The sequence below is a fragment of the Diabrotica undecimpunctata genome, chromosome 5 (assembly GCF_040954645.1).
Source record: "Diabrotica undecimpunctata isolate CICGRU chromosome 5, icDiaUnde3, whole genome shotgun sequence".
NCBI lineage: Eukaryota > Metazoa > Arthropoda > Insecta > Coleoptera > Chrysomelidae > Diabrotica > Diabrotica undecimpunctata.
Window position 1 is genome coordinate 16,955,490 of NC_092807.1, and position 12,689 is coordinate 16,968,178.

Consider the following 12,689-nt stretch of genomic DNA (forward strand, 5'->3'; position numbering starts at 1 on the left):
GAAGCAACACAGATGGCATCCAATAGGAAGGAATGGAGAAAGTTCGTTAAGAGTTAGGAAACCTCAGAAGACTGTCAAATATTGTAATTAAATGAATTGTATTGTAAACGGCCCAACACCGAAAGGTACAAATGGGTTCTACTGATTAAGTAAAGTAAAGTAATTTATAATTAATATTATATATTTATATAAATAATTTACATTAGTTATTATAATTTAAATATTTCTTACGAAATAATTCAATAATTTTTTTATGACAAATGTATTTTTTCACGATTTTCTGATTTTTCCTGGAGGTGAAAGTAGACCAGTTCTTATATTTTCTCAAACTTCTTTTTTTTTAAATTACACTTTTGATAAAATTTTGAAATTTTTTGAATACATATCTTAAAACTGAGGCCTCAAAGAATCGATTGCGATTTGCTAAATACCTCTAGTCACTGTTTAGGTAATTTACAAGTATACTTGTTTAAATAATCGGTCTACGCGATAAACAAATTGAATAACTTACAAACTATGTGGTAGATCTAGCTCAAATTTATAACACTTCATTAATATATTAATTGTCATAATTTCACGTAGTTATATTATATGTTATTACGCAAAAAACAAAGTTGTTAACATTTATAAATTACTACAAAAATAATAGTTCAGGAAATGAAGCTCGAAAAAAGTTAAAACCTCGCAATTTTTTCGTCCTGCATGGATTGAGTTGAAATTTTAACAGAAGGTAGGTGATAGCCCAAGGATCAAAATCTATATCGAACCGAAGTGCGCTGAAGGGTTTTAGGGGTGAAAACTACCCCTAATTGCCAAAAATTATAAAATAACATATTAAACCTGAATATGGGTAAGATTTGGTTTTAATTAGTTAAATAATGATTATTTTATACTTTTGAATAGAGTTCCATCATATTTCAACCCTTAAAAAGCAACCCTTGTTAGAGATTAATGTAAAAAAATTACTAATTCTAAAAAAATGATTTCGCCTTGAATGGATTTGGATAAAAATTTGGATTTAAGCTCAACTCACCCTCTGCTTTATAGTTTATGTCATGCCGATGAACCCTGATTGTTCTTAGGGGTGAAAACTACCCCTAATTTTCAAAAATTGTAAAATAACATTACAAATCTTAAGATGAGTGAAATTTGGTTTGGATTAGTTAAATAGTGATTTTTTTATACTTTAAAATACAATTTCATAAACTTTCAACCCTTAAAAATCAACGCGCACGTGCTACTTCTTTTAAACTTGAGAAAACACTGACGTGGAACCAACGAAATATACACTCACACAAGTAGACATATGAGCCGATATTTTATTCTGTTGTATGGGATTTCAAAATAAGAACGCTTAAAATTTCGAATGTATAACGCCCGACTACCTAATATACCGGTTTTGTAGATTATTATGCTCCGAAATGTACTGTACTATACTAATGGAATTTTCCGGAAAAAAAATTAATTGGTTTTTTTAACGTATTTCCTTCATTTTTAACGATAGAGTGTTTCTTTAAAAACGATTTTGTAGAGGTTTTTAAGAGCTACAAGGATTTGTGAATTAAATCTTTTTGGAACCCTTGTTTTTTAAATGGGGTGAGTTTAAAGGGCTCGAAAAAGATGGTGCTTGATCGTAAATCGATGCTTTAAACGGCTATATCTCGCCAAATATTCATTGTACAACAAATCTAAATAAAGGAAAATTTTAGTCATTAAAAAAGCTACAATTTAGTACATTTTTATTTTTTTCATATATTCAGTTATTTCGGGGATATTTAAAAAAAGAAGGGTAAAACATATGAAATTGTAAATCGTTTCTCGCTTTAAGCTGTACTTTTTCTAAAACTAAGCATTTTAAATGGGTCAAACTTCTTGGACGTATTAACAATACATGTACAAAGAGAATTGCAGAAGGGTGAAGATCGATTTTAATTATGGGGGTTGTTAGGGGGTTTTTTTCATCGATTTTTTCGTAAAAAATGAGGTATTGACCTTATTTTCATCATAACTCACTCAATTTTTGAGCTAGAGTCTTTTTTGTTGTTACTTTCAATCGCGAATAACTTGAAAAGCGTCAGTTTTACAAAAAAAATGTATAGAACATTTTTTGTTTAGAATCACTTTCTTAATCGAAACCTGTAGTTAAAACGTGAAAAAAAATTTTCACCCCCGAGATGGGGTGGCAACCACCCCCAAGGCTTTGGCGCACTTTGGTTCGATATAGATTTTAATCCTTAGGCTATTACCTACCTTCTGTTAAAATTTCAAGTCAATCCACGCAGGACGAAAAAATTGAGAGGTGAAATGTTTCATTTCCTGGACTATAAAGGTTTTTTAAAATTGTTTCGGTTAATTATTTATGTATTTTAAATTAGAAACTCACAAATTAAAGAACTTTTTAAGATCTACAACCTTTAGTTAAACATTTTTTCTCTAAAATCTATGAGAGACCAGTTTTATATGCAAAAAATTGTGGAATCAATGATTTTTCCACAGATAGACTGGGGTAAAATTACTGTGGGGTTCTATTAGTGGTATTATTTAAATTTATTAAGAATTATTGAGTTTGTAAATATCCATATTATAACTTGTTTTATAACTAATTCAGTGTACAATTCCAGGATCTTCGTCGTTCCAATTATCTAAATTACAATCGATAACTTCTCCAGAAAACTCGTTTTTCACTTTTTGTAATTTAATGCGACTCGAAATACCCACGGGAATGCTTAATCACGAACAAACAGCTTTCAAGCATCTTAAAAGTATTTTTTGTTTTGTTTTATTAATTTAATTGAAAACAAAAATCCTTATGAAACAAAAATAACGGGGTGAAGTAATTGGAAACCCTCGAGAAGTATCTTGTTGACTGTCGAACCTTAATAAAGACGGTACTTAAGTCTCTCCTTTCGGAAATTTCCATAATCAATATCTCTTCATTAATTTTTTTTCTTAATTTTATCAATACATACATAATATGCTTCGTTATTAGCTAATCATGATAGGCGTAAAACATTTCAATAGAATTATATTTTATCGATTCATACAAAAATAGACGCACTTCAAGATACATTAACTTGATGATTTACAAACAAAATGTTCTAAACGTATTAATCCAAAACAGGGAGTTCACAAATTCCTTTCACCAACCAAAATTTCTAGAAAAATTATACAGAGTAGAAAAATCATTATTTAGTCATTAGTCATGTAGGGAAATGCAACATGCAAGAAACGTATTACTATCGAATGTAACTTGTTACACTGGACCTCCAATTACAATTAGTGAAGTAGGAACAGCAATTAAAACCACTAAATAGGGGAAAGCAGTAGGGCTAGGTAAGTCTCTCTCATAATTCCTAAAAATTATGGACAAGGGAAATTATAGATTATATCGATATTATACAGAGTGCGCGATTTTTATAGATTTTGGTGTGTAAGGGCCTTGTGATGCTGCCGATATTATGGTTGTATTTACATTGTTGTCAGTTCTTCCATTTTTCTGGAAATCTGATTAACTTTCTTATTTTAAATGGATCACTCTGTATATTCTTTTTTTTTTCGGTAAGATAGTTTCGAAACAAATTCAGATTTCTGCTTTAATCTGAACCTTCTATAAATGCAAGGTATAACAGACGTTGATAAATATGTTAATAGAGACATGGGGAATCTAAAATTTGCATTCCACGACATGTCTATCAACTAAGCAGAAATCATTAACGAATTTGTTTCTTGTACTCATACAGAGTAGATCCGAATAAAATGAAAAAGACAGCAAAGATTTGATTTCACGTACAAAGCGTCTATGTATCTGTTGATACGTATTTCGACTTAATAAGTCTCATCAGAACAGTTATTCATAGCCGTTCTTAACGTGAAAAATAATCTTCTCTGTCTTTTAGGAAGCAACAATAAAATGGCTTCGTTATGGACGCAATAGCGACATCTGATAGAAAAATCGGTAAGATAGTTTCGAAACAAATTCAGATTTCTGCTTTAATCTGAACCTTCTATAAATGCAAGGTATAACAGACGTATTTCAGTATAGCAGTATAACACAATGCATTACTTATTACTTACTGGTTATTGAACAGTGTAGTAGTGTCTGAGGGATCGGGAGAGTAAGACCTCGGAAGCCCTGAAGAAGACATCAAAGATGATGTCGAAAGGTCGGAGCAATGATAATCGACGCGGTTCAACCCGGAAGACTGTTGATTTTAATATTAATTCTTGTATATATATTTAGGGATTCTACCACTGCCTTCCCTCGCTCAACCGTTTCGATCTTTCTTTGTTGTCCCATTCTCCATCGTTTAGGCCTCTCTTACCCATGGCGTCGTATACTTCGTTCCTTCAGGATTTTCGGGGTCGTCATCTTTTCCTCCTTCCTATGGGGATCCATTCGGTTATTCTCTTTATCCATCTGCTGTCGCTAGTTCTTCTTACATTCCACTTTAGTCTTTTTTGTTTTATATATGTTAGTATGTCTGTTTCTATTGAAGTTCTTTGGTTTATTTCATCATTACTTCTCCTATCCATTCTTGTTACTCTGCAGCATCTTCGCAGGTATCCCATCTCTTTTGCTACTATCTTACTGCTGTTTTTCTTGTTTATGGTCCAATTTTCAGCCCCATATATCATAATACTTCGCACTAATGTTTTATAAATCTGTGTTTTTGTCTTCATATTTAGGTGTCTATCTCACCATACTGAGTTAAGTTGTCGGATTGCTGTTCTTGTTTGTCCTAATCTTTGTGTAATTTCTTCCTCTGTTGTTGCCTTTTTCGTGATTAGAAACCCAAAGTATTTGAATTTATCATTTCCTTTGATTGTTACGTTGTCATCAATCTGTAGATCTTCTATGTCTTCTTCACTTGTAGATAGGTACTCTGTTTTCGCGAGGTTAATATCTAGGCCAGCCTTGGTATATTCTTCTTGTAGTTTTTTCATCATATAGCTGAGGTCGTCTTGGTCTTGTGAAATCACTACCTGATCGTCTGCAAAGCGGTATTCGTTCCGTACCGGTACTCCCATGCCTTCGCATTTTCTTTTCCATGTAGGCTTTCTCTAAGTATATTTTGAATAGGGTTGGAGATGTGGAACAACCCTGCAGGAGCCCTTTTGTTGTGGTGAAGGCTCCTATGATTCTTGTTTTCATTTTAATGGACACTTTATTTTCTTTATACAGAGCTTTTGTGGCTTCTATGACTTCCGTCTGTATTTCTAATTTGTACATTGCCTCCCATAGTTCTGACCTTGGTACAGAGTCATACGCCTTTCTCAGGTCCACAAATGCCAAATGTATATCTCTATTTTTTGCTTTTTTTCTTTTCCAACAGTTGTTCCAGTGTGTATATGTGGTCTATGCATGATCTTCCTGCCGTAAAGCCTACCTGATCCTCACCGATTTTGCCTTTTATCGCTTGCTCTATCTTTTCCCGCAGTATCGTCCCATATAATCTTCCTATTGATGATATTACGCGTATTCCTCTGTAGTTTTCGCATCGTTTTCTATCTCTTTCTTAAATATAGATGTCATATATGCCTTCGTCCATTCCTTTAGGAGCAGTTCTCCATTTAAGGCTTTCTGAAATATCCATTGTATCAACCGGTGTAATTTTTTTGATCCGTATTTTATAAGCTCAGGTGAGATACCTCCAGGTCCCGGTGCTTTCTTATTTTTGATTGCTTTTATGGTTATTTCCCTATCTGTTATTTCTATTTCTTGTTGTGAGGATCGGCTTCGTATTCGCCTGTTTTCTTTTCCAATGAATTGTGGTCTTTGTTCTGTTAACAGTTCCTTGTAATAGCTCTTCCATTCTTTGTCCTATATATTTCCCAATTTAATTTTTCTTTTGAGTTTTGTTTCCATCCTCTCAGTACTTTCGATGACTCCGAAGTTCTTGTACCTCCTATATATGTTTCAATATTTAAGCAGATTCTTTCCCATTCTTCATTCTTTTGTTGTGTTTTTGTAAAATTCTTGTAATAGTATTCTATTACAAGAATTGACTCTTTTATTGACTCCAACCCATCCAAAAATATTTATATATTTTTTCCAAACGAGTCACAAGTACTTCTTTTTTTCTTACTCTTATATATATATATATATATATATATATATATATATATATATATATATATATATATATATGTATGTATGTAAAAGATAAAATATGTAAATCTTTTAGCAAAAGCTGATATCGCTTTGTTGAATTGAATGGCCAAATATATAACCTTGGAGGACAAATTCGTTAAACTGTATGTGATCGAATTGGTATCAATAGAGTGTTATGACTCATTTCAGCATCCCTGCTTGATCAGACCCTCGGGCTGATACAAATTCAAATTCGGAAAGTCAAACGAATGTCTCCTAACTCTTTACCACTGCAGTGGTTAGCGTACAGAAATGCCACCTACTTTGATGGGCATGAATGACAACGATTTATTAATTTCGTTTTCTGTCCTTTGGGCTATACGAAATGTGTAAAAGATTAAATATTTTAGTAAAAGCGGCTATTGCTTTGTTCAATTGAATGACCAAATATATGGTCAATGGAGAAAAAATAATAATAAAGAAATGCTTTGGGTTTGGACATGGTTTTCCCGGAGATGGGAGACTGGGGAAATCCATGAGCTCGCGTGGGCAGGTGTGCTATTCCTGAAGTAGATCTATCCTCTGCCGGCATCGCAGAGAAGTATCCACCCGTTACCCCCTTGAGTAACTATATATCGAACCAAAAATAACAGGGGTAATTAAAGCCCAGAGAATACGATATTAAGGACAGAATGGGAAAGAAAAGAATGCCGAAAATGGTACTATCATGAAAGTTTATCCAAAAAAGAAGAAGAAGTAGACCAAGAAAGAGACGGAAAGACAGCGTATATGAAGACTTACAAAAAAGAAATTTTGAGAATTGGAAACAATTCTGAGCATTGGAGAGAAAATAAATGAAAGAAGTGGTTAAGAAATTAATGAAAAGACTGTAAGAAATATTAAGTAAATGTATTTTATATAAATAAATGTATATAGTAATTGTAATGAAAAATTAAACTGTTCAGCCCTAGGCCTTTAAGGCATGTTCAGTTTTACAAATAAATAAATAATATTTGCATAATATTATAAAAAAGCTGAGTGCAGAGTTTTTTATGTGCTGTTACTGTTTTTATTTTCCTTAAAAATTTATTTCAAAATCAATTGAGTACTCGCTATCCGAAAAAATAATTTACTTTCACTTAAATCGTAAATATTTATAAGTTTTCCGTATAAATATTTATTGTGTTTCCTTTTATTGTCTTTAAATGTCACGGCTAATATTTGCATATTAAACATGTTACATCCGCCAACATATAAGCGGCATAAAATAGTAATTAACAGTACTGAATCCCTCGATGTAGAAAAAACATAAATTTTTAGTGACAGTCCACAGTTTCAACCGAAATGGTTAAATTACTACTAAAATTTTTAATACTTTTATCGATAAACTTATTAGTGGAGTGCGAGAAAAGTGAATTATTAGCTGTTACAGTGTTATTTCGCCACGGATGCAGATCGCCACGAAAAACTTTTAAAAGTGACCCATATAATGACAAGTTTTTTGACATTTGGCCTGAAGGGTTGGGACACTTGACAAATCTAGGTAAAAGGCAACAATTCGCGCTTGGGCAGTGGTACCGTAAGTATTATAAAGACTTTATACCGGAAAAGTACGACCCGAACTTTATTCGTGTTGTTTCCTCAGATAAAGATAGATGTATAATGTCTGCAGCTGCAAATCTGGCGGCACTGTTTCCCCCAAAAGAGGAGCAAATTTGGAACCCAAATCTAATTTGGCAGCCAATACCTATTCACACAACACCAGAAATCAAAGACTATACCGTAGTTGGCCAAGCTTATTGCCCAAAATATAAAAAGCTTTATTCGGATCTGCTTTCATCAAAAGATTTCACCAACTTTATGGAGGAGCGGAAGGATCTATTTAACTACTTAACAGAACACGCAGGGGAGAATGTTACGACGTTGGGAGATGTTACGTTCCTTCACGATACTCTTTTCATAGAAAACTATATAAATTTGACTATACCTGAATGGACAAAGAAAGTCTTTCCGCACAAGACTTTACCATTATTAACAAAAGTGTATGTTTTGGACACGTCCACTACAGAGTTAGCAAGGTTGAAATCGGGTCCACTTGTTGACTACATAACTACTTTCTTTGAAGATGCACTTAAGAATCCTAAAGATTCACAAAAATTTTTGATGCTCTCTGTACACGATAGTACTATTAGTCATCTTCTTAACACATTGAAAGTATATGATAACACTTGGCCAGAATATGCGTCTACAGTTATGTTCGAACTCAGGCGTGGAGAAGGAGAACCTTTTCTTAACATCAATTTTAAAAACAGTACAATGATGAGAAACATAGTGTTGAGTGGATGTTGCAAAGACTGTAATTTTGCGGAGTTCCAGAAAATCATACAACCCATCAGGATAACTAGCGAAGAAGCCGAGAAAGAATGTAAAAGTTTTCAGTGAATGAATAATAATGTAATAATATAGTCTAATGAAACAACCTTTTTGTATTTTGGTATGTACATAAATATTTTTGGTTCTCGTGCTTTTATTTTATTAATCCCATAAAATATAAAATTTTTATCTGATTTTATGTCATTCATGGAACAAGTGCAGAAAGTGTTACTTTTTTTTTATGGATGGAAAAGTTGACAGTAGGAGCCATCAGGTGAGTGCGCAAATGTATCAGTAAAAAAGACATTTTATGCATATCTTACCTACAATATTCTATCTACGTTAATATACAGGGTGTTTCAAAAAGGTATGTCATAAATTAAATCACGCATTCTGGGAACAAAAATAAATTGATTGAATCCAATGTACCTTAGTACAAAAGTGTACACAAAAAAAAATTACAGCCCTTTTAATTTACAAATTAAAAATTGTTTTTTTTTGCATTATCTCCTAAACTACTTAACATTTTGTAATAAAAATATATAAGTTACTTTCTTGTTCTGAAAGCATTTTTCATACAAAAGAAATAACAAAATTTTAAGAGGGGTGTGCAGCCCTAAATCCCCCCAAACTTTTGAGTACGTTTAAATCAAATGAATTTTGTGGCATCATTAGTTTAACACATTATTTTTAAAATTTTTTTGCCTCTTATCACTTTTTTCAAAAACCAGTTTTTATTGAGTTACGGCTGTTTTCATTAACCTTTAAAAAATTACGTGCAACTAAATAAATGGCTTAAATGAAATAACAAGTACAAAAAATGTCTATAACCTCTATAAATATGATATTACAATAAATATTCAAAGTGACCCCCATTTTCTTCAATACACATTCGGTATCGTTTTAATAAGGAAAACCGAATGCGCTGAAAAATCATATTTTTCTGACGACATTGATTTGCAGCTTCAATTATTCTAACCCTCAATTGTTGTTCGTCCTCTATTGTTACAGAATACACTTTTTCTTTTATTAACCAAGAGAAACTCAAGATAGGTCAATAGGTGCGTCACGACCCCTTCCAATCCACCGACCAGGATACTGCCTGCAAAGGTATTCCTGGACTTCATTACTGTAATGCAGTGGAGCGTCATCTTGTAGAAACCACATATTTTGTCTTATTGCAATATTCACTTCCAAATACTCTTGTAAATCGTTTGCCAAAACTGCAAATAATTATCACCATTTAAATTGTTGGAAAGAAATACTTAAGAAGAACAATTACATTGTTATCCACAATTCCTGCCCAAACATTAACTTTGAAAGTACTTTGGTGATGGGTCGTTTTTTTGGCGTGAGGATTTTCGTCGGCCCAAATTTCGTCTGTCCATATTTCTGCATTTGGTGATTTATATCTTGCATATATAGATATATATATATATATATAGATATATATATATATATATATATATATATATATATATATATATATATATATATATATATAAAATTTAAAAATTTAACTTTATTAACTAATTAATTAACTTTAGGCCTATAAAACCTTTAATTAACTTTTCCTGTTTTAAAAAAATACATTTAAAAATTCTTTAATGTATAGGGTGTTCAATTTACAAAAACAGAACTTTGGTTCATACCGTTGTTCTGACTGAGGCTGTATAATCCATAATAATTTTAAATCGTAAACTTCTTTGATATACATTAGTTTGGTTTAAAACATTTTTTTATATACTCGATGGTTTAGCCTTAATCAAAGAAAGCCATAGGTTTGGCGCACATTGTATATAAAGGGTGAGTTTTTAGAGCGACATCGGTCGAAAATTCCATTGTGGTACAAGGTATCCAAAAAAAAATTATTTAGAAGAAATGTAGGCAATGATATTCTCCATACTTGTAGCCTGTAGAATTCCACATATTTTCCAACCATGGAGAATATCATTGCCTTCATTTTTTTTAAATAAGTTTTTTGGATATCTTTTACCACAATGAAATTATCGACCACTAAAAATTTACCGTGTATATACCTATTCCACAGCCCTTTAATATTACCGTTTTTCCCAAGAAAAGTGTAATTATTTCAAAAATTAATAACTTTAGGCCTATAAACCTTCTGCACTGTGCATTGGTTGTGCATTGTTAGTTTCTTCTTTAATGTATCCAAAATATACGTAATCTATCCGAGGTGTACATTGTATTATTTATTAAAATGCCTGCTCTCGGCTTCTGGCTGAAAAGGATATAAATCCCGTTTAAAATGATTTTTATAAAATTAGTGTTTGGTTGTATTATGCTGTATTTATATAAAAATTTCGTATGTATAATTCACCTTGTACATACTGGAAACACGTGCTGAAATAATTAATACTTTATATTTTTTATTGCGACAGATAATAATTCAAATTATTATTTTGAAATCAGATTCAAACTTTTTAAAATGTTCGATAAGATAGGTTAAGATGGAAAATTACAAGTTCGTTTACATTGTTTTTTTAATATGGTAAAACAGTCGAGTACGTTATTTTTGAATTATTTTTAAGATTATATGATTTGTATTGACCTACTGATTAGCAACGTCAGAAAGGGATTTGCGTTCTCAAACGACTATAGGTGGTAGCACTTATTGAGTTTCTGACGATACTCCCAATAGTCCAAGATCCCAGAGCGATCAGACATAACTTATTTTCACACAGATGAAACCTTAGAGTCTGAGTAGAGTCTCGTGTGCTTTGAATACCTGCGTATTTATGAAACTTACTGAGTGACACCTGGGCAGGTACCAGGTGAGAAAGGTAACCTAAAAATAAGAGCTATTTAACTTAAATTTACATAACTGATTTTTACACATATTTTGTAGAATATTATTTGAAAATACTGTAATAAGTGTCAGACACTTGTCATGGACTAGAACTTTTGTCAGACCCTTTAAAGCTCCACTAAAATTAAATGAACTTTACTTACTTTTACATGTCTGATTTTTAAATATGTTATTAATGGAACTATAATAAAGTTATATTTAATCAGTCAGACAAATTAAAATGACCAAACATCCCTCAAACACAAAAATTAGTTAACCAGAAGTATGAGCGCGAGAGTGCTGTGCGCATGAGCCTCAGAGTAAAAAATTCAAATACATTAAGAATACTTACTGTTTTCGATCCGATTAAATATTTTTGCATCTCTATTTTAATATGATGAACTCTAGCATTAAGATAAATATTAAAGTAAAATAATGTATTGAATATATTTGTGATAATTAATTAATTCGGAGCAATTTGGTTTCATAAAAAATTATATTTACTTTTTATTGTTCTGAAGCTATTTTCTTGTGGCATTTTAATAACGTCAATAAACGTACTTTAACCTTTAATTGTGGCTTATTCTCATTTAATAGTATTATATTTACTATATTGTAAAAAAGATACTAGTTAGGATAATTAAAAAAAATAATTTTTGTACAAAATCTTCAACTGGGATTGATTGTAAACAAATATTTTTCTATATTTTAATCATCATATTCATTGTCGCAATTATTACAATTTTCATCATTCAACCAATCATGATGCTGCTCATCCGAGTCATCATCTTCATCATTATCAGTTATGTTGTTGCTGGCTGGTTCTCTGCAAAAAATAGTTCAAAGAATTAAAAAGCAGAAAATCACAATATAATAAATTCTAAACCTGAAATCAAAGTATAATACCTGAAGTTTGAAGGAATTCACTAACGTTTGCTGCTAATTGGTCACCGTCAAACCAATGAAAGTGATATTGGTTTTCTTCTAATCTCTACCCATTGTGTTCAGGAGTTAAAATGGTTGGTTGTTTTGCATTTGCATTATTCCATATGCTAAAAATGTAATTAGCACGGCGGAATTGTTTGGAATAACTCACTTTAGCATGGTGGTAAACTGCTAGCATCAAATTTTTTAAATTTTTGCGATTGAATTTTTCGTTAATATTAGATACGCTGTAATTATTTAAAACAATTGAAGCCGGGCAGCATCATTAATGTTGCACGTATCAGTAAAACTATAAATTTTGCAGATAAATTTTTGGATTATTTTGAAAGGTATCTTTTTGGGTGCGCTCATCGGTAAACAACTCTGATTCTCCAAACTGCATGAAAGCTCGCTGATATTCATGTTTCTTCATTAATATATTGAATGGTCTTTGTTTACCCTTTTTAAAAAAGGCAAGATTAAAGTTATATC

The 12,689-nt window shown here is 31.7% G+C and overlaps 2 protein-coding genes across 2 annotated transcripts in view; one reads left to right on the plus strand and one right to left on the minus strand.

Moving 5' to 3' along the window:
* The window catches only part of LOC140441120 (lutropin-choriogonadotropic hormone receptor-like), a 127,871-nt gene that overhangs the window by 55,178 nt on the left and 60,004 nt on the right, over positions 1-12,689 (minus strand). The gene's annotated exons all lie outside the window — the stretch shown is intronic.
* Positions 7,354-8,611, plus strand: LOC140440537 (prostatic acid phosphatase-like). Its single transcript, XM_072530914.1, has one exon. The coding sequence runs from the start codon at positions 7,436-7,438 to the stop codon at positions 8,531-8,533; it is 1,098 nt and encodes a 365-aa protein (XP_072387015.1). The 5' UTR covers positions 7,354-7,435; the 3' UTR covers positions 8,534-8,611.